This window comes from Zootoca vivipara, chromosome 1 (assembly GCF_963506605.1).
Source record: "Zootoca vivipara chromosome 1, rZooViv1.1, whole genome shotgun sequence".
Classification (NCBI taxonomy): Eukaryota; Metazoa; Chordata; class Lepidosauria; order Squamata; family Lacertidae; genus Zootoca; species Zootoca vivipara.
The window spans coordinates 8635414-8656418 of NC_083276.1; the positions used below are offsets into that span (position 1 = coordinate 8635414).

The window sequence follows — 21005 nt, forward strand, 5'->3', positions numbered from 1 at the left end:
GCAGACTTTCAGATGAATATCCAAGGGACTGGAAGAAGGGACGGCGGGCACAATTCTCATTTAAAGGGACTATAAAGAAAGAAAGCGATTGACAGCCTGAAGCAGTGGTTGTTGGGGAGAAATATTGAGCCGTAAGAGCCAAGCCCAGTTGTCTTCCATCCAAGGCTGATTTGGATAGGTGCACGAATGCAGTCACTTTTGGCTTCAAGTTGACTGTGAAATATAAATGCCTGGGCAAAATTCGCACCTGGCACTTTCCCCTTAACTCTCTCCCCCCCCCCCAACTGCATTTCCTGCCTGGGGCTCTCCTGACCTTTTGCCCTCCCCTGATGAGTAATTACCTTGCATAAGCAATGCCTTTTCTACTAACCTGAAAGATGAATTAAAGAAGTGTGAACTTTGCACACAGATAAAAGGCAGGAAAAGTGAGTGAGTCACTGGCTGCTATTAGCCTGCATTGTCAACCCCACTTCCAAACACCCCCTTAAAAAGGGCAGGGCCTGCGAAACAAGCCAGCAACCTACGATTTGGAGTTTTGTAAGGTAAACAGAAGGAGAGGTAGTCTAAAGAACTTTCAGAATGGACCCCGGGAAGGTCTGGCACCTTCATTGCATTGGGGAGTGCTATTGTGTTCTCCACCTGGAATGTTCCCCACCTCTCCTCCCCCTGCACACTCCCTAAACCTGTTCTGGGTTTGTGCCAACTCTTTGGAGCACATTTGGCAAGGTGGGGTCAGGGGCGGAGGAAGGGGAGACGGAGGGGGCAGGCTGCCCCGGGTGCCACTCTGGGATAGGGTGACAAGATGGCCCCTGCCTCCCCCCCAGCTGTAGAGCGGCCAAGGGTGCGCGCAGCCCTGTACGGTCACCGTGCAAGCGGCGGCCCGTATGGCCACCGCGCGCAAGCGGCAGTCTGTACAGACTGTGCATGTGCGGCATTCCATAAGGTCGCCGCACATGCACACTCTGTACGGGATGCTGCTCAAGCGGCAGCCCGTATGGTTGCCATGCAAGAGCGGCAGCTCATACAGAGTGCGCATGTGTGGCATTCCGTACAGACTGCACACGCATGGGATGCCACACATGTGCAGTCTGTACGGGCTGCGCCGCCCCGGTTGCCGGAGAGGGTTCCTCCGCCACTGGGTGGGGTGGGTGCATGAAAGGGAGAGGGGGGATCCTGCTGTGCTATCAGTAACCCTTGGGCTAACACGACTATTTATTAGTAACATTTATACACTGCAGGAGTGTGGAAAAACCTCAAAGCGGTTTACAAAAAAAGATAAAGCAATAAAATTATCAATATAAAATGAACAACAATAATTAAAAACTTTCAAAGAGTCAAACAACTGGGGAATCGCAGCACCTGTTGTGGCTGCAGAGACCAGTAACCCTTTCTGCAGTGCTTTTCTTGCGTTAGCAGCACTGAAGTGACCTCTCTGGGATGCAAGCCTGGGCAGTGCGTTTGGAGGTCCCGGGCTGCCCAAATGACAAGACCCCCCTCTCGGCCTCACTGATGTGGGCCGAAGGACAGCAGAGCAATGTGTTTGGCCACAGCTTGGCTGCAGGAGTTGCCAAAAGGAGGCATACAAGGCGCCACCCAACCGCCAGAGCCAGTGCGGTGTAATGGTTAAGAGCGGTAGACTTGTAATCTGGGGAACCGGGTTTGCGTCTCCGCTCCTCCACATGCAGCTGCCGGGCTAGTCACACTTCTCTGAAGTGTCTCAGCCCCACTCACCTCACAGAGTGTTTGTTGTGGGAGAGGAAGGGAAAGGAGAATGTTGGCCGCTTTGAGACTCCTTAGGGTAGTGATAAAGTGGGATATCAAATCCAAACTCTTCTTCTTCTTCTTAGGGACTCCACTCCAAATACCGTATGTGTAGGGTTTACTCCTTAGACTTTTCTTCTCCCGGAGATGTCCCGCAAGGCAGTGGGTGTGGATTCTTCCTCAGCATTTACTTCCAAAGTATATGAGTATAAGCACAAGGCAGCAGAGGTTTAGGATCAGAGTTTTGCTTCTCCTAGATGGTCTCCTTTCCCAGTTGGACGAGCCCCACCTGACCCTCACTTCCCTTTACACAGCATTTGCGGAAACCACCTTCTTGACTTTTGGACTCAATATGGCAGCTCGGTTCATGGGGGACCCGGTGTATAAGACGACCCTCCAATTTTGAGAAGATTTTTGGGGCTTAAAAAGTAGTCTTATACACAGGAATATACAGTACTTCATGGGCTGGCAGTCAGTTAGTCCAGCCTATGCTGATTTACAGTACTTGGGAGCGAGCCCCTTTGAAATTGGTGGGACTTACTGTACTTTTGAGAAGACATGTCTAGGGATGCACGGTAAAGTCTGAGCTACAATTCCTGCCATGAGCACACTAGGCAACTTTAGGCAAGCTGCAGTCTCCTTGCTTCAGCTTCCCTCCTCCTATACAGGGATAATTACTGATGTAACTTGCAAGGTTGTTGTAAGGTTTACTGCGAGATAATGTCCGTGAAGTCCTTTAGATGCGGGCATTTTACAAATAATGAGGATCCTATTGCAAAAGGTAAGTGGTAATAGCCATTCCAACGAGAGCAATTGCGTGTTCATGAAACTGTTGTTTGTCTAAACACGCTCCCGTTTTACAGCATGAACTAAAGTTATTTCTATTTTCTTTCCGTTGATTGGCTCTGCTGAGCTGAAAGTGTGCACAGGCAAATGGTTTTGTCTGTGGAAGGCAGCGATTCCCCAAATTAGAAGCACCTGCCCTGTGGATGCTCTTGGAGGCCACATGCACTATGATGGCTCTATGCTCTGCTTCCACATTTGGGTGCAGCAATCCTTCTGCCTACCAGTTGCTGGCAACCACGGGAGGGAACAGGGCTCTTGTGCCTGAATCCCAATTATTTGCTGGTCTCCCACAGACCACTGTGAGAGTAGGATGCTGGACTAGATGAGTCACTGGCATGATCCAGCAGCCTCTTTTTATGTTTCTATATCCCTCTCCATATATGGGCATTGATGTCATCTCAAGGGAGGGAATAAGGGACGGTCCTGGATCCCAGAAGCATCAATATTGACCAGAAAACACAGTATATTTATATCTATAATTATTAATTTAAACTCCACCTTTTTCCCTGGCAGGGGAAAGAGGGGGGGTGGAGAATCTGAGCACACAAGTGAAGCCTACCCCCAGTTTTAATCCAGGAAAAAACAACTTTGTGTGTCTTTTGAGTTTCCAAAGTATGGAAAACACTGGTATAAGGTGTCCCATTAGCAGTACAAGAAGAGCACTTTGTGTTATGGTAAATAAAAGAAAGGAGTACGACAAGGTTGTATATTGTCTCCCTGCTTATTTAACTTATATGCAGAATTCATCATGCGAAAGGCTGGACTAGATGAATCCCAAGCCGGAATTAAGATTGCCGGAAGAAATATCAACAACCTCAGATATGCAGATGACACAACCTTGATGGCAGAAAGCGAGGAGGAATTAAAGAACCTTTTAATGAGGGTGAAAGAGGAGAGCGCAAAATATGGTCTGAAGCTCAACATCAAAAAAACCAAGATCATGGCCACTGGTCCCATCACCTCCTGGCAAATAGAAGGGGAAGAAATGGAGGCAGTGAGAGATTTTACTTTCTTGGGCTCCTTGATCACTGCAGATGGTGACAGCAGTCACGAAATTAAAAGACGCCTGCTTCTTGGGAGAAAAGCAATGACAAACCTAGACAGCATCTTAAAAAGCAGAGACATCACCTTGCCGACAAAGGTCCGTATAGTTAAAGCTATGGTTTTCCCAGTAGTGATGTATGGAAGTGAGAGCTGGACCATAAAGAAGGCTGATCGTCGAAGAATTGATGCTTTTGAATTATGGTGCTGGAGGAGACTCTTGAGAGTCCCATGGACTGCAAGAAGATCAAACCTATCAATTCTTAAGGAAATCAGCCCTGAGTGCTCACTGGAAGGACAGATCGTGAAGCTGAGGCTCCAATACTTTGGCCACCTCATGAGAAGAGAAGAATCCTTGGAAAAGACCCTGATGTTGGGAAAGATTGAGGGCACTAGGAGAAGGGGACGACAGAGGACAAGATGGTTGGACAGTGTTCTCGAAGCTACGAACATGAGTTTGACCAAACTGCGGGAGGCAGTGCAAGACAGGAGTGCCTGGCGTGCTATGGTCCATGGGGTCACGAAGAGTCGGACACGACTAAACGACTAAACAACAACAAAATAAAAGATTAAGATCTTAACAAAGGATAGAAGCATTTCAGATTCACCTAAGGCCGGGGGGGGGGGGGGTGGCGGATGAAGCCCAATCACCTTCTCAATCCGGCCCACAGACAGTCTGGGAATCAGCATGTTTTTACATGAGTAGAATGTGTCCTTTTATTTAAAATGCACCTCTGGGTTATTTGTAGGGCATAGGAATTTGTTCCTTTTTTTCAAAATATAGTCCAGCCCACCACATGGTCTGAGGGATGGTGGACCGGCCCACAGCTGAAAAAGGTTGCTGGCCCCTGATTTAGGCCCTGTTCATCTCTTTATACCCTTTTTGTGACATGCTCAGGCTTTCCAAGCCTGTGGCAATCAAGTTCATCTGCACATGAATAGCTAAGGATTTGAATTTGGTTGTCTTTGAGCAGCTGTGTTCAGGCTAGCTCAGATGGCAGAGATTTGAGTCACATTTTCTCTTTCCCCAAACTGAGAAAATGCAGCAAAGCTAAGTTCCCTTTGGCATCACTCCCCAACACTGAAACCACCACCTCATGCTACCCAGCCATCCTGCCTTTCAGGAATCCAAAGAACTGTAATTTACCCCTCCCAAGGCTACCCCCCCCCCCAGCACCCTTCCCTGAATTCTTTGGGCAAAATAATGCGCTTTCGAGGTGTGCACACAGCAATATTTCAGGAATATTGCTGATCTCCATCAAGTCTCTGTAAGGGAGCTGTAGTTTATGCTCGGAGAGGATGGAGAGGACCATTGTGTAAGGTCAGGTTTTATGAGTGGGTAGCTTCTTTTTCTGCATTGAGAAGGAGGTTCTGGCGAGCCAACCCTGTTGGTGCTGAGAGGAAGAAGGGGTGTGTATCTTGCTTGTCAGTGCTTGGAAAGTTTTTTCAGTGGGTGGAACGCTCTTTGCCCTCTGTGTCCACAAACGAAGCGCCTCTCAAGTGTAGACATGCTTTCAAGTTCTGTTCCAGAAAACCGCAAGCTGCTTTGGCATCTTATCAGCGTTTCCTCAGTGAAATGTAAAGCAGACAAGCTTCCTTCAAAGACTGCTTGCCCACAAACAGTCAACTTTCCTCTGCAATGTGCTGATGCAGAAAGCATTTTTAGCATGTCCCCAGGCAGACTCTATGTTCATGTAGGGCAGGCCAAGAGACTGCGATCTACTCACAGAGTTAAAAACTGGCAGTTATCTACCCCCTTTTGGGGGGTTCAGGTCGAGGTTGTTGAGCTGTTTTTAGGAAGGAAAGCCCTGTTTTGGAGGCTTCTGGGCAAAGATGTAGAGCTTTTTTTAGGGGAACCAAAGTTGCTGAGCTTCTTTGGGGGGAGCCAGTGATCTACCACAGACGTCCAGTGATCTACCAGTAGATCACGATCTACCTGTTGGACATGCCTGATGTAGGGGATTTGTGAGCCCCTTGAGGTCTGGCCAGTACCTCACAAACTGAATGTGCAATCCCTAACACAGTGATGGGCAACCTATTGAGCTTGGTGTGCCTTGTTTTTCCTTTTTTTTCTCCTTACTTTCTGCGGCGGCAGCGGCTGCGGCAGCAGGGCCAGGGCTTCCTTTTTCCTCCTCCGGCCTCAAGACCGTCCATCAGGTTCAAGGGGTGGGGCTGGGGTCAGGGTCTGGCAGCTCCCCGGTTGCTGCACTGGTGTGGTGGCCCCCAGTGTCCAGGCGCTGGTGGCGGCGGTTTCGGTGGCTCGGGAGCCCGTCCGGCAGCTCCTGCAGCGCTGGTCACTTTCAGGAGCTCCACGGCTCCGTGCCGACCACCATCTTGCCTCGCCGGAAGTCCACAAGGCCCCGAGATGCTTTGCCTGCGGCATTCCGCCTCCGGCCGGAAGTGAGGTCTCAGCATGCAGTCGTGTGTCACCAAAAATGGCTATGTGTGTGAGTGCTTACACGCATGTCATAGGTTCGCCATCACTGCCCTAACACATGCTCCAGCATCCTCTGAGCAGGGACACTGTGGCAGGTGGGCAGAGGCTATTTATTTCCACATCTTGGTGTGAGAATGATTGCTTAGCTGAGCTGGGGTTAAGCGAAACTGGAAGAGAAAGCTTCCCAGCTTCTTGCAGAGAACTTCTTATTTCCCACCATCTTTGGAGAAGAGGTAAGTATGTGTGAGCCCAGGGAAGCTATCTCATTCCTGTCTTCTCCAAATTACTCTCTGGCTCTTGATCAGAGCTGTACTCAAAAACATCTGAAGGGCAACAAGATGGGGGAGATTACTTGAAAAACGGTGCCTGGTTTTTTTTCTCCCAGGATGTTTTGGACATGTTGGTTCTGTGCACATTAGTGTTATCCCTGTTACCAGTGGCAAAAGAAACTCTTGCACTACACTTTGTGTGTAACTCCGTGCTTGCTTTCTCCAGCAGAGAGGTTATTTGCAAGTAGACAGCATGGGCGCAGCCTGGATTTACGTTTGGGGCGGGGCGGGGGGTGGCAGGACACCCACCTGTCCTGTTCCAGAACCAAGCTACCTGCAGCACGATTGGTCACAAGCTATGCCTATCGCTCAGTCGGGTTGCCAGTTGTGTTGCTAGAATGCGCCTTAAGTGACTTCATTGAGCAATTCAATTTCAAATATTCTGACTATTTCTACTATTAGTTAAGTATTTTTTATTTATTTAATTGAGGGGGGGCAGGTGCCCTCCCCTGGCTGGCTACACTCATAGTAAACAGTATAACACAGGCACCCCCAAACTGCGGCCCTCCAGATGTTTTGGCCTACAACTCCCATGATCCCTAGCTAACAGGACAAGTGGTCAGGGATGATGGGAATTGTAGTCCAAAACATCTGGAGGGCCGAAGTTTGGGGATGCCTGGTATAACATGATCATGTGTACAGCAGACTACAGTAATAGGTTGAGAACGGACGATCAATCAGTGGAAAAGCCTATGCTTTGAATTTGAAGGCTTTCCCCACATCGCCCACAACCTTCCAAACCAGGATTTTCCAAAGTTGGGTCTCCAGCTGTTTTGGGACTACAACACCCATCATCCTTGACCACTGGTCCTGCTAGCTAGGGAGGATAGGAGTTGTACTCCAACAGCAGCTGCAGATCCAAGTTTGGGAAACCCAACTTAAAAGCCCCAAACGCTACACAGGACAGCTGCCAACCCTGCTGTGCCCTTTCTGAGTCTGCAAGGCGACCCTGTGAGGCAGCCCCTCTCTCTCTCAACCTTGGTCCCCCCCCAGATATTGTTGGACTACAACTCCCATCATCCCTAGCAACTAAGACCAGCGGCCGGGGGTGACGGGAGTTGTAGTCCGGCAACGACACTTGATGGGTCCCCAGCTTGAAGCCGTGAGGGGGGAAGGAAAGCGCGCGCAGGGGACAGCGCCGCTGCCGCTGAGGAGGCGACGCCGGCCTTCCGTCCCGCCCCTCACGCAGCGCTACACGTGAAGCGCGGCGGCTGGGCCCACCCACTCGAGCGCGGCGGTTGGCTGGGCCGCGTTAGGCCGCGAGGAGGGGGCCGGGCCGCCTAGGCCTCTCCTGACTGGCGCAGGCCGCGCTCGTGACGGGAAGGCGGAGGCCCGAGGCCGCCTCGTCCCCGCCCGCCTCGCCTGCCTTTCCTGAGACTCCTCTTTCCCGTCTGTGCCGACGCCGCTGACTAACCTTCGCCGGCCTCCCTCAGCCAGGTCCCCTCCGCGGTGTTGCTGCCGCGGCGCGTGAGGCTTCCGCCCGAGCCCTCTTTCGGAGGAGAGAGGCCTGCTTTCTTCCTCCCGGCTCTTTGGGAAGAAGAAGAGCCCGGCGGCCTGCGGAAGAAGCTCCCTCCGCGCAGTCAAGCTGGCTTCCGACGACGACGACGACGGCGGGGCTGCTGCCGCCATGCAGCCCTGCGCCACGACGGGCGGCTCCAGCGACAAGAAAAGGTGCGGGTCTGGGCGGCACCGCTCGCCTCCTTCACACACACCCCACTCCTTGTTTCGGGTAGAGGGCCGGCCTTTGCTTGCTTACTTACCCCAATATTATTATTATTATTATTAATTATTATTATTTTATTAGTAGTAGTAGTATTGCTTTGTGCCCCCCGGAAGCTGAGCGCGCGCGCGGAGTTAGATGGTGGTCTTCCCTCTCTACTTTCCCACCAGCCTTTCTCCTCTTGTTCTCCCTCCAAGTCAGGCCATTGGGCAAATAATAAAAATAAGAATATGCTTTCTTCCCACGTCCGAATTATCTTCTCTTCTCTCTCCCCGCCCCGCCGCCGTCTAAATCTGGTTTCTCCTGTTCAAGATTTCGGATCTCTCTTTATAATTATTATCTCTTCTTTTTTATACCCAGCTGGGCTTCAAAGAAGATGCTTTGCCATTTTGCAAAAAGCGGGGAGGGGGCGTCTTGGGACGCTCCTTCCACCAGGGTGTTTTTTCCTCTTCTTCTTTTTGGCATCCTTCCTCCAGGGTCCTGTCATCATTTACCTTCCCCATCTATTATTATTACTATTACTATTATTATTTTATAACGTAGCAAATCTAGCAGAGAAAAAGTGTGTGCGAGAGAGAATAGAGTTACTCCTTTCTGTCCTTTCTGTGTGTGTGTTCCTGGCAGCGCCCCTTCTTTTCTCCCCCCCCTTTGTTCTTATCTTAATCCCCCCCTTTTCTCATTCCTCCTGCTTCCCCATCTTCTTCTTTTCTTTCTCTCCCTTCTCTCTCCCTCCCCCCCTTCCAAAGTGTCCACGTCGCCATTTTGTTGGAGGGGGTGGGGGTGAGAGGTTTTTTTGGGAGGGGGAATAAAACGAGAATCCAGGATATAGACAAGTGGGGGTGCCCTTGATTTGCTAATCAGTGCAACTTTTCTTCCAGGATTAGTTTTATCTTTGCTGCCTCCCCAGGTAGACCCCCAACATTTTGAGATTGTTGGTTTAGGGTGAATGTAAAACCTGGCTGGTTTGAAATGAGGAGATTGTGAGAATTGTGGTTGAGATGAGCAGTGTGAGTCCAGTCTCTGGTTTCTTTGGCACACACAGGCAGGGGAGTTATGTTAATGTGTTTTTGAGTGTTTGTAGATGGATATTAGATGGAGATGAATCTGCCAGGGCCTGGCTATGATTTAGAAAAAGAATTGTGCTTTGCTGTCGAGCTTTCCAAGTTCTCTGTGACCAAACCATATGGGGGAAAGTCAGTTTGTGGAAGGTACAAATCACTGTTGGTAAGTGGATGAAAATTCTGTGCCTTTGAGTGTCTGAAAAGTGAGAGGAAAGTAATGTTTTAAAAGTCGGCCCTGCGTCCTGAGACAGAACAGAAAAGTAATGTTTCTTAAGTTCATGAATTTTTCAGAAGAACAGAAATGTCTCCAGTGAAAGAGACAAACTGTTCTTTTGTATGCTGCAAAAATAATGACAATGGGTAGAGAATAAAGCATACAATTCAAATGTTCAAAAATGGTTGGAATTGTGTTTCCATTGTCTTTCAAGGACAAATGCTATGACTCCCCCCTTTTTTGGGGTCACTGAGGGAGTATCCTGTAACAAGATCCACTGGGATGAGTGGGTTAGGATCCAGCGGACCTCTGGCTATGCTGAGAGGTTCCTGGTGCAGCCAGCTATGTTGGCTTAACTCCCTCACCCTCTGGTCAGCTGGAGGTATGTCCTTATCTCCCTCATCAAGCCTGGTGGATCTTAAGCTGGTGTAAGCTCAGAAAGAGGAGTATTCTGGGGATGTGATTGGGCCAGAACCAGGGGAGACTTAGACTGGATCCTAAACCTATTCAGCCTGGTCAGATGACAGACATAAATTAAGCTAGTAAAAAGGGTGGGTTAACTCAAACACAACTTTAAAAGTCTGTTTCCCTTCTGCCAGGCTCAGTCACATTAGTAGCCCCACTGCTGAATGCAGTTTGGAGTATATTTATGCCATCTTATTGTATATAGGATTGCTCCCTTAGTCTGTTGCAGGTTCTAAACTTAGTTTTAATTCTAAATGTTGCATTACTTGCCTAACCCTTGAGATGGAACTCGCTGAAAAGTTTAAATAAAGTTTAAATAAAATTTACAAAATTCTCGTTGGTATCCTGGAAATCGCTCTTGTTTTCTGTAAATGTTAGTAAAAGAGGATGCAAGCAGCCTTATATCAAAGGTATCATCAGATTAACTTTTTTGACCTGTGATCAAATATTTTATACCAATACTGTAATCATTTTCTAGATCAGGGATGGGCAAACCGGCCCCAGCCAGTGTGGTGAATGGTCAGGGATGATGAGAGTTGTCGGAAAGTGCATGTTGGCCACCCCTGTTCTAGATGGTACTTCCAAAGTCTTTCTAACTCCTGGTGTTGTAGTTGCTCTCTGTTTGCATCAGGTTCTCCCATCTATTGGTTCAGACTACAAGAGGCAGACTTGTTCTTCTCTGTAGTGGGAATGAGTCACTGAGAATGGAGGACGCTGAGAAAGAGAAACTGCAGCTCTTTTCTTTTGGCAAGGGTAGCAGAGGTTATTCTAAACATCAGAATTACCCACATATTTCCCTTAATTGCTGATTCCCGTGGCATGTTCAGAACGAGTTGGATCTTCCTTTGGTAATTACCTTGGACTTCCAAGTGATAACACCCTGTAGTAATTTGCAGATGTGTAGTAAGGTTTGCCATTAGATATTTGTGGAGATTGGGTGGTCATTTTTTATTATTTTTAAATTCGACACCAATCCTTTTTTGAGTGGATTAAGTTTCTTAATCTCCCATTGGCAGGAGGCAGTGTTTGTTTATATTGATAGCAATGCCATTTTTGCAATTTGAGACTGTTAAATGAGTTCAAGCTGTAACATTTCTCGCTGTTTAAATGGTGTTACTGGGACTGAATAAACACTCACTACACCATAATACCTTCAAATGTGTTGTACTAGGGCGGATTCGCATATCAATATATCTTGGAGAAGCAGTAATCTCCCTAAAATTGACCAGTGGCTAAGAAGAGGGTGGGGATGTAATGGTTGTAAACAGAATTACGGTATATGCCAGAAATGATGTGGCAAGAGAACAAACAATTCAGACTTCTCAACAAAATTGGTGGCTTTTATTATGGTTAGGAATAAAAACATTGATTATACGATAACAATAGATATTATTGGTATGATATAACTGGATATTTTTTTAAAAAAATAGAATGTTTGATATGATATGCAACCAGACCAAAATATGCCCTTTTAAACTTGTAACTGTAAATATTTATGGATACATGTACACATGTAGTTTGTATACTTGGTAAGAGTGTAAATTGTACAGGTATAACTACCAGTATTAGGAAGCAAAGTTTGTCTGTGTTCACGAGGATATACACCTAATGTGCTGATCCTTTGCAAAGATTAAATTGCTTGTCTCTGATGTGTTCAAAAATACATTGTTTTAATGTCACCATGGGATGGTCTAATATGAAATTGCCTTGCTGACTGTGGCCAGAAAGATGATTGTGGGAAGACCACAATTTTAAGGCACGAAGGAGATCTCCTGGTGGCCACAAACTCTTCCCTGGTTTAGAGGAAACAGTAGATGCATTGCAACTCCTATCTTTAGAGAGCAGCCTTCTGTGTTGAAATCTGGTGCTACACATTCATTTCCTGGGTCTTGGTGTGAACATTCAGTTTGTAATTATTGTTATTATTATTATTATTATTATTGCAATAATTTTTATTAAGTTTTCCATTTCTATATTCATTACATTATATTCATTACATTTATCATGGCTTTAAATTCTTAAATTTCCAATCAAATAGAAATTTGTAATTAAAGAAGGTAGGTGAGACCTGTTTGCTCTTCTGTTAAGGGCTGTAGTTATTTATGCTGGTGTGGAGAGTTTTACACAAAACAAACAACCCACCACATACTGTACAAAGGAAGCTAACTACAGATTCTCTGAGAGGAAACTCTGGATTGTTTTGTAAGGTTCACAGGCATCAGTTATTTTCTCTGGAAATGCCTTTCCCCAACAAACTTATTTACACAAATGTAGTGTGAAACTTGCAGCCCCTCTGGCTCTTGCTTAGAAGCCACACAAATCATTTCTTCAATTCGTAATGTGTAAATTATGTTAGTGTTTAAAAGGTTTCCTGGTTTTTTTTAGTACACATCAGGACTTTTGACTCCAGGTCATTAGTGCTAGAGTGGGATGAAAGTATATGATACAGGAGATTCAGATATCCTTACGAACAGCTATGGGCTCCCCAGAATAGAACTCACGGGGAAGAGGATTTTATCCCCTTTCTCCAGTCTCTTGTGGGGGGGCAGTTTGAGGGGACAGGTGGACAAAGTGATTTGATCAAGGAAACAACATAGGAGGAAGGGTTAGGCTCCCTCCCACCTCCCACTAGTGCCCCAGGTCCGGTCCCCCCCCCCAGCTGCTTCTTACTGTATTTCAAAAAGGAAAGCTGCTCGGAACTGATCATAGGTTTCCCATGTTCTGTTCCATAGGCATCTCTTTAACTAGGATTGTTTGGCAAAGATATGAACACAATAGCATTTCTATTAAAGCCTAGGCGCAACTGTACTTGCTTCAGGGGTCTGATTACCTTTGCCACATCAGGGCAGCTTTGAACCAGCTGTAGCCTCGTTGCTTTCCTTTGCTATCGTCTTTTGGGGGCTAGCAAATACGAGAAGTCTAAAGGGTGAAGCTGCAAACAGGAGTGTCTGACAACATTGGTTAAGCAGGGAATGGTGATACTGTTGCATCCAAAACATTTGCGGGCTTGCTGCCAAAGGTTTGTCCTTGTTTGCAGCAGCGTCCTGCCCTCTGTGGCTTCCTTCATCAGATTTCAGGACGCATCCAGTGGGCGAGAAGGAAAAGGCACTGGTTTCCTTGCAACCCCAGAGATGGAATTAACTTTCGGCTTGATACTTAGCTGGGCACATGTTCTTCCCAAGGCATTCTCCCGTTTTCCTTCATTAGAACAGCCTTGCTGGATTAGACCAATGTTCTGTTTCTAGTGACCAGCCCAGGGATAGGCAACCTAAGGCCCGTGGGCTGGATGCGGCCCAATCACCTTCTCAATCCGGCCTGCAGACGGTCTGGGAATCAGTGTGTTTTTGCATGAATAGAATGTGTCCTTTTATTTAAAATGCATCTCTGGGTTATTTGCGGGGCCTGTCTGGTGTTATTACATGAGTAGAATGTGTCCTTTTATTTAAAATGGGTTATTTGTGGGGCATAGGAATTCGTTCATTTTCCCCCCCTCCAAAATACAGTCCGGCCCACCACATGGTCTGAGGGAAGGTGGACTGGCCCACAGCTGAAAAAGGTTGCTGAGATGCCTCTAGGGAGCTTGTAAGGATTTGAAAGTGAGGCATTTCCCTTTTTATTGTTCTGCTCTTTGTATCAGCAGCTCTTCTTAAGGCTCAGATGTCTTGAAAAGAGGGCTACACCTTGCTTTGAAAATCTACTTGTGCTAAGAGGCTAACTGGAAACTCTGAAACTCTGAAAAGAAGTAGTACTTCTTGGATTCAGAATCAGCTGAAAATGAAGTCTGTTTTGTGCACAGATTTAAGGGGTTGGCCTTAATCATGAATAAGGGCTAGGGGGTGAGGTTTTCCCCAGGGAAGTGTTGTGGGAGAAGAGTGTGTATTGGTAAGGGTGGCTTCAGATTTGTAACTTGCTGTTATTGAAAATTCAGTATCACTTCAGTAATGGAAAGTAACCTGAAATAGTTGATTTGCATTAAAAGAAAACAAAGGTTAAGAGTGTGCAGCTCTCATGCTCAGAATGGTCAAGGGGTTTTCCAGCTTGGAGATGAGCTTTAATGATAAGGTTTTTAAATAGCCCTGTCTTTTAGAATGGACATGGGATATGAAGGGTTGTTGTGGCATTTATCTTTTGGGCATCTGGGTAGCTAACTGATAGAAAGAGGCTTTTGTGGCATCATTGATGCCTGCTCTACATTAAGTATTTAAAATCCATTAGAATTGCAAGTTTTAATTACCAGTATGACTTTTGTAAATTATAAATCAACAAAGACAGTACTGTTCTCAATACCCGATATGAGACTAGATATTTACTGTACATAAAGTGGAGTGGCTTCTTTGAAACACACTGTCCCTGTCTGTTCTCCAGAATCTTAGAACAGTGTATACTCTAATCACCTATCTGATTTCCAGTTTCATATTCTTGAGCACAAGAGCTGAATTTATCTTTTTTTGGGGGGGGGTTCTTTTTGTTAATTGCCAAACACTTTTTGCTGATGTTTAATTTTACTGTTTACTATTAGATTCTAATGGATTATTGAATATTGCTTTATTTGATATAAGTTGTTCATTTTAGAGTTATTGTGACTTTTTAATATTGGATTGTTACTATTAATATTTGATGTTTTATTATGTTTTTATATGTTTTGGAAGCCACCCAGAGTGGCTGGGGGGTAATAATAAATAAATAAATAAATAAATAAATAAATAAATAATAGGTAGCATATAGAAACATTTAATAATAAATAAGGGATAGCATTCTTTTCATCCCTGCTTTAGTTTGAAAAATAAGCTGCTTGATGCCAGTTGTGGATTTGTGTCAAGTATGCCAGCGATCCAAAGAGCTACTTTAGGCCTGCCCAAGGGTGTGGGCATATGTTTTTGAATTTGAACAATGGACAACATCTGAAATACCATATAACAAACTGTCTTGAAAAACCCTCACAATTTCAGATGCATTTTTCTGTGTTCGTGGATGGACAAGCAGGCTGCCTGGCTGCTGTTTCAAAGGATAGATCCCCTTCAGTGCATGGAATTAACTTTGTGGTTGTTTGGAACTTGTAACATGTGCACGCACAAACACACAATGGTGAGGTATGGTGAGGAGAAGATCATAGTTTTCTGTGCTTGAGAAACAGTAACATATGACACCTTACTTAAGAATAAACTGGCTAATAAACAAACTGATGGAGCATGGTTCCTAAATGGTAGTCCAGCCTTTCAAATAAGTTTACAAATGTTACTAGCCCATACGCAGTTGTATTGGCTTCCGTACCCATGTTAACCGTGGCAACCCACAGGTGCCTAGGCGAGCAGCAGTTTGGCTGGTTTCTTGCTAATTTGTGTTCTGATGTTTGTGTACATTGAAGGTACCAGGTTTGATTACCACATGGTTACTGTTTTTAAAATTTAAATGGACCTCTTGAAGGTAGATAGCAACTACTGTCCAAATAATGTTGCAGGTGTGAGGCTAGAGCTGTGAAAGAGATCTCTTGTAAAAAGGCTTTGGTTCTGGAAGAAGGGCATATTTGTGACATCATGTGGCTCTGGCGTCACTATAGTTCCCAGCCTTTGATAAATGAAATGTGCAGTTTAGATGTGGAGAAGATTCTGGCTTAACTTTAATGTATGCCTTACAAATTTATGTGAGTTTAGTCAAACTCACGTTCGTAGCTTCGAGAACATGTCCAACCATCTCGTCCTCTGCCATATATATATATATGCATATGTATATGTGCTAATATGGGGCTGGAGGAGACTCCTGAGAGTCCCATGGTCTGCAAGAAGATCAAACCTATCCATTCTGAAGGAAATCAGCCCTGAGTGCTCACTGGAAGGACAGATCCTGAAGCTGAGGCTCCAATACTTTGGCTACCTCATGAGAAGAGAAGAATCCTTGGAAAAGACCCTAATGTTGGGAAAGATGGAGGGCACTAGGAGAAGTGGACGACAGAGGACGAGATGGTTGGACAGTGTTCTCAAAGCTACAAACACGAGTTTCACCAAACTGCAGGAGGCAGCGGAAGACAGGAGTGCCTGGCGTGCTCTGGTCCATGGGGTCACGAAGAGTCGGACACAACTAAACGACTAAACAACAACAACAATATGCTAATACATATATGATTATTAATGATGAGCCTCTTGGGGTTGCAGATCGGAAGGTCAGCGGTTCGAATCCACGTGATGGGGTGAGCTCCCGTTGCTCTGTCTCAGCTTCTGCCAACCTAGCAGTTCAAAAGCATACCAGTGCATGTAGATAAATAGGTACCGCTGTGACAGGAAGGTAAACGGCATTTCCGTGTGCTCTGGTTTCCATCACAGTGTTCCACTGCACCAGAAGCGGTTTAGTCATACTGGCCACATGACCCGGAAAGCTGTCTGTAGACAAACACCAGCTCCCTCGGCCTGAAGCGAGATAGTTGGTTCTGACTGGACTTAACCGTCCAGGGTTCTTTTAATAACCTACTATATTCTGTATGAACTTGCTCCAAATATCAGTATATTTATCCAAGCACAAAGTCTGTGTCTATAAGCAATCCATTCCTATGTTGCAAGTGCTGTCATGTCTTCAATCCATTGATTAAAGGAGAGCATATTTTTGTTACTCCAACTCATGAATAACACAGCTTAAAAGTTTGGCTGTGACTGAGTGGGAAGAAGGAAAATTCTCACTAGCAGAGTGCTTCAGAAATTGCTATTTTTAAGCCCCATTCAGCCCTCCTCATCCCATATCTATGTAGACCAGCCGCGCAGAGTCTGGATTATTTACTGCGGATGTAACCAAGCAAGAACTTACAAAGCTGTTAATGCTAGTAACGTGAGTGGGAGCATTCCAGGCAGCCGTGATCTCTCAGCACTTCCAGAATTATTTGCAGTACTGAAAACTGATAATACAACTGAGCACTTCTGGAACTGCACAAAGAGTTAACAGCTGTTAATGCTGGTGGAAAGGTGATCCCACTTTTTAGTAGTTCCCCATCCTGGGTATAGGTCATGGGTTGATAACCTGTGGTATGCAGCATTCCTGGGCAGGATGCAGGATTACTTAATCCAAGTTCACTCCTTACATTCAGAATCAACTACATAAACTCTAGTTTCTAGGGGATTTCATTTTAAACAGACATTCTGCATTTTACTCAGTTGCCTATACTTTTAATTTTTTAAAAAATTAGTCTGTTCCTTTGTTGGGACATACTGAACAACTTGCCATATGTATGTCTGCATACAACTTTTTAAATCCCTGCAAGATTAAACATATAGCAAAGTTAAAATATGGAATGCAGAAGCTATTGGTTAGATGGCTGGTTTGTTTTTTAATGAGTAGGCAGTCATAGTTATGCAATTTGTAAAGGTAGAAGCTTTTATATGGATGGTTGTCAATACAGTGGTACCTCGGCTTAAGAACAGTCCTGTTTACAAACGATTCGGTTTACGAACTCTGCAAAACTGGAAGTAGTGTCCTGGTTTGAAAACTTTATCTCGGTCTAAGAACGGAATCTGAACGGTGGAAGGGCAGCAGCAGCAGGAGGTGTCACTAGGGAAAGTGCGCGTTTAAGAACGGTTTCAGTTTAAGAATGGGCTTCCTTAAGAATGGATAGGTTTGACCTTCTTGCAGTCCATGGGACTCTCAAGAGTCTCCTCCAGCACCATAACTCAAAACCATCAATTCTTCGGTGATCAGTCTTCTTTATGGTCCAGCTCTCGCTTCCATACATCCCTACGGTACTGGGAAAACCATAGCTTTAACTATACGGACCTTTGTCGGCAAGGTGATGTCTCTGCTTTTTAAGATGCTGTCTAGGTTTGTCATTGCTTTTCTCCCAAGAAGCAGGCGTCTTTTAATTTCGTGACTGCTGTTACCATCTGCAGTGATCATGGAACCCAAGGAAGTAAAATCTCACACTGCCTCCATTTCTTCCCCTTCTGTTTGGCAGGAGGTGATGGGACCAGTGGCCATGATCTTAGTTTTTTTGATTTTGAGCTTCAGGCCATATTTTACGCTCTCCTCTTTCACCCTCATTAAAAGGTTCTTTAATTCTGCCTCACTTTCTGCCATCAAGGTTGTGTCATCAGCATATCTGAGGTTGTTGATATTTCTTCCGGCAATCTTAATTCCGGTTTGGGATTCATCCAGTCCAGCCTTTCGCATGATGAATTCTGCATATAAGTTAAATAAGCAGGGAGACAATATACAGCCTTGTCGTAATCCTTTCCCAATTTTGAACCAATCAGTTGTTCCATATCCAGTTCTAACTTTGGCTTCTTGTCCCACATAGAGATTTCTCAGGAGACAGACGAGGTGATCAGGCACTCCCATTTCTTTAAGAACTTGCCATAGTTTGCTGTGGTCGACACAGTCAAATGCTTTTGCGTAGTCAATGAAGCAGTTAGTAGATGTTTTTCTGAAACTCTCTAGCTTTCTCCATAATCCAGCGCATGTTTGCAATTTGGTCTCTGGTTCCTCTGCCCCTTCGAAATCCAGCTTGCACTTCTGGGAGTTCTCGGTCCACATACTGCTTAAGCCTGCCTTGTAGAATTTTAAGCATAACCTTGCTAGCGTGTGAAATAAGCGCAATTGTGCGGTAGTTGGAGCATTCTTTGGCACTGCCCTTTTTTGGGATTGGGATGTAGACTGATCTTCTCCAATCCTCTGGCCACTGCTGAGTTTTCCAAACTTGCTGGCATATTGAGTGTAGCACCTTAACAGCATCATCTTTTTAAAATTTTCAATAGTTCAGCTGGAATATCATCACTTCCACTGGCCTTGTTATTAGCAGTGCTTTCTAAGGCCCATTTGACTTCACTCTCCAGGATGTCTGGCTCAAGATCAGCAACCACACTTTTGTTGTTGTTGTTTAGTCGTTTAGTCGTGTCCGACTCTTCGTGACCCCATGGACCATAGCACGCCAGGCACTCCTGTCTTGCACTGCCTCCCGCAGTTTGGTCAAACTCATGTTCGTAGCTTCGAGAACACTGTCCAACCATCTTGTCCTCTGTCGTCCCCTTCTCCTAGTGCCCTCAATCTTTCCCAACATCAGGGTCTTTTCCAAGGATTCTTCTCTTCTCATGAGGTGGCCAAAGTATTGGAGCCTCAGCTTCACGATCTGTCCTTCCAGTGAGCACTCAGGGCTGATTTCCTTAAGAATGGATAGGTTTGATCTTCTAGCAGTCCATGGGACTCTCAAGAGTCTCCTCCAGCACCATAATTCAAAAGCATCAATTCTTCGGCGATCAGCCTTCTTTATGGTCCAGCTCTCACTTCCATACATCACTACTGGGAAAACCATAGCTTTAACTATACGGACCTTTGTCGGCAAGGTGTATGAGACCTCCATATCTTTCTGGTATAATTCCTTTGTGTATTTTTGCCACCTCTTCTTGATGTCTTCTGCTTCTGTTAGGTCCTTTCCACTTTTGTCCTTTATTATGGTAATCTTTGTACGAAATGTTCCTTTCATATCTCCAATTTTCTTGAACAGATCTCTGGTTTTTCCCATCCTGTTGTTTTCCTGTATTTCTTTGCATTGCTTGTTTAAGAAGGCCCTTTTGTCTCTCCTTGCTATTTTTTGGAAGTCTGCATTCAATTTCCTCATCCTTCCACTATCTCCCTCACATTTTGCTTGCCTTCTCTCCCCCACTATTTGTTTTTACCACTGTACTATAATTTCTGGTGAATTGCCGTACCACTTCCTCTAGGCCCCAGCCCAGCCCGATACAGAAACACCTTACTTACACGCAACTGACAAGAAAAGAATATACTGTACAATACCAGTGAATTATGTGGTGGTTTTCCTGAAGCCAAATAACCTACAGAAGGCAAATTAATGCTGCCTCTTATTTTGTAGACATGTGTTATTTTTAAAAGAATTGTCTTGTTTACAGGGCATGTTTTTTTTAGAGTTGTCTTGTTTACAGGACACATTTTTTTTAAAAAAAAATTACGTTTTGAGGTGTTAGGATAAAAGCGCAAGAGCAGATCCTTTAAAGGGACTTCCTGAAAAAAATAGCAGGAGTAAGTTTTCCTCTGTTTATGCAGGTGGACTATTTTGTTTGGGCATCTGAGTTGCTTGTTTTGAGGTATTCTCCAGCACTAATGTGAATACTTGCTTAATGGTGGTGCATTTGTCTAATTATAGTCTCCTATAATACGATTGTATACCTCTCAAATCACCAGGACACTTAATCCGCATGGTTGACTTCAGTGAGACTGATTTGGAGTAAGTAATTTTGTGGATTGCAATCTTTTATCCTTGGTTTGTGACTTGATGACTAAGCATAAATCACGAGCTGGCTTTTCATTAACCCTTCATTGCACCTGCACATTTATCTTTTTGGAATAAAACACTTCAGTAGTCAGGCTTAAGTATCTGAGGGATTTAAAATTTAGAGTTCAGAAGATCTTGCAGCTTTGTTGCTGTTTTTTAACCTTCCCAACTGCTTTACTTGCAGTGTTGGTTTTGCGGTCCCTGGAAGTATGTTGCAGGCTGGAATTATTTAGCTATGTATATCAAACCTAATAGTGGGATAAGTTTTGGGACACTGTAGTACATGTGAGTTTGATAATGTTGGTAAGTCAAGCAAATTGGGCAAGCTGTAGTTCCCAACACTGCTGCATAAGGAGTGCCAGATGCAGTATTTACTCGGCAGGAATAAATGGGATAGGCTGTGCAAGTTCTATCCTTCTGTGCTCAGGCTTTCAGTTTTTAGAAAATATCCCTACTTTGTGACCAGAAGTATATGCAGAGTCAGGTTACTGCTATTCTAGCAAACATCCTGTAAATTTTTAAAAAAGTAGTTCTCAAGAAATTTGGCTCCATCATTTACAATTTCTACTAAGGAGCTCAGCAGCAAGACCTTCTGTGGAATTTAAGCATGGTTTACCATAAAAGCAAAAATAAATTTTGTCATTGGACTGCAAGCATAATATGAGTTATCATCTTGTTCTTTCAACTTCCCAAGCTGCCTTTGTACCTTTGATCTTCTATTTGTTGGGGGCTGCTATAGTTGCCATTTTATAAACTTGAAAAAGCAGACCTTTTATATGAAAGCAGATACACATGTAACTCTTTTCCAGCAGACGACTCTGGGGTTGCGGCACTCATCTCGCTTTACTGGCCGAGGGAGCCAGCATACTG

The 21005-nt window shown here is 45.0% G+C and overlaps 1 protein-coding gene across 2 annotated transcripts in view; it reads left to right on the top strand.

Moving 5' to 3' along the window:
- Positions 1–7717: 7717 nt before the first annotated feature.
- The window catches only part of HIF1A (hypoxia inducible factor 1 subunit alpha), a 38110-nt gene continuing 24822 nt past the window's right edge, over positions 7718–21005 (top strand). Inside the window, exon 1 of one of the 2 annotated variants that reach the window (XM_035104333.2) lies at positions 7718–8085. In XM_035104333.2, coding sequence (XP_034960224.1) covers positions 8042–8085 — 44 coding nt within the window. In that variant the 5' untranslated portion in view covers positions 7718–8041. The remainder of the gene's footprint in view (positions 8086–21005) is intronic. The other variant, XM_035104323.2, reaches the window with a different exon arrangement.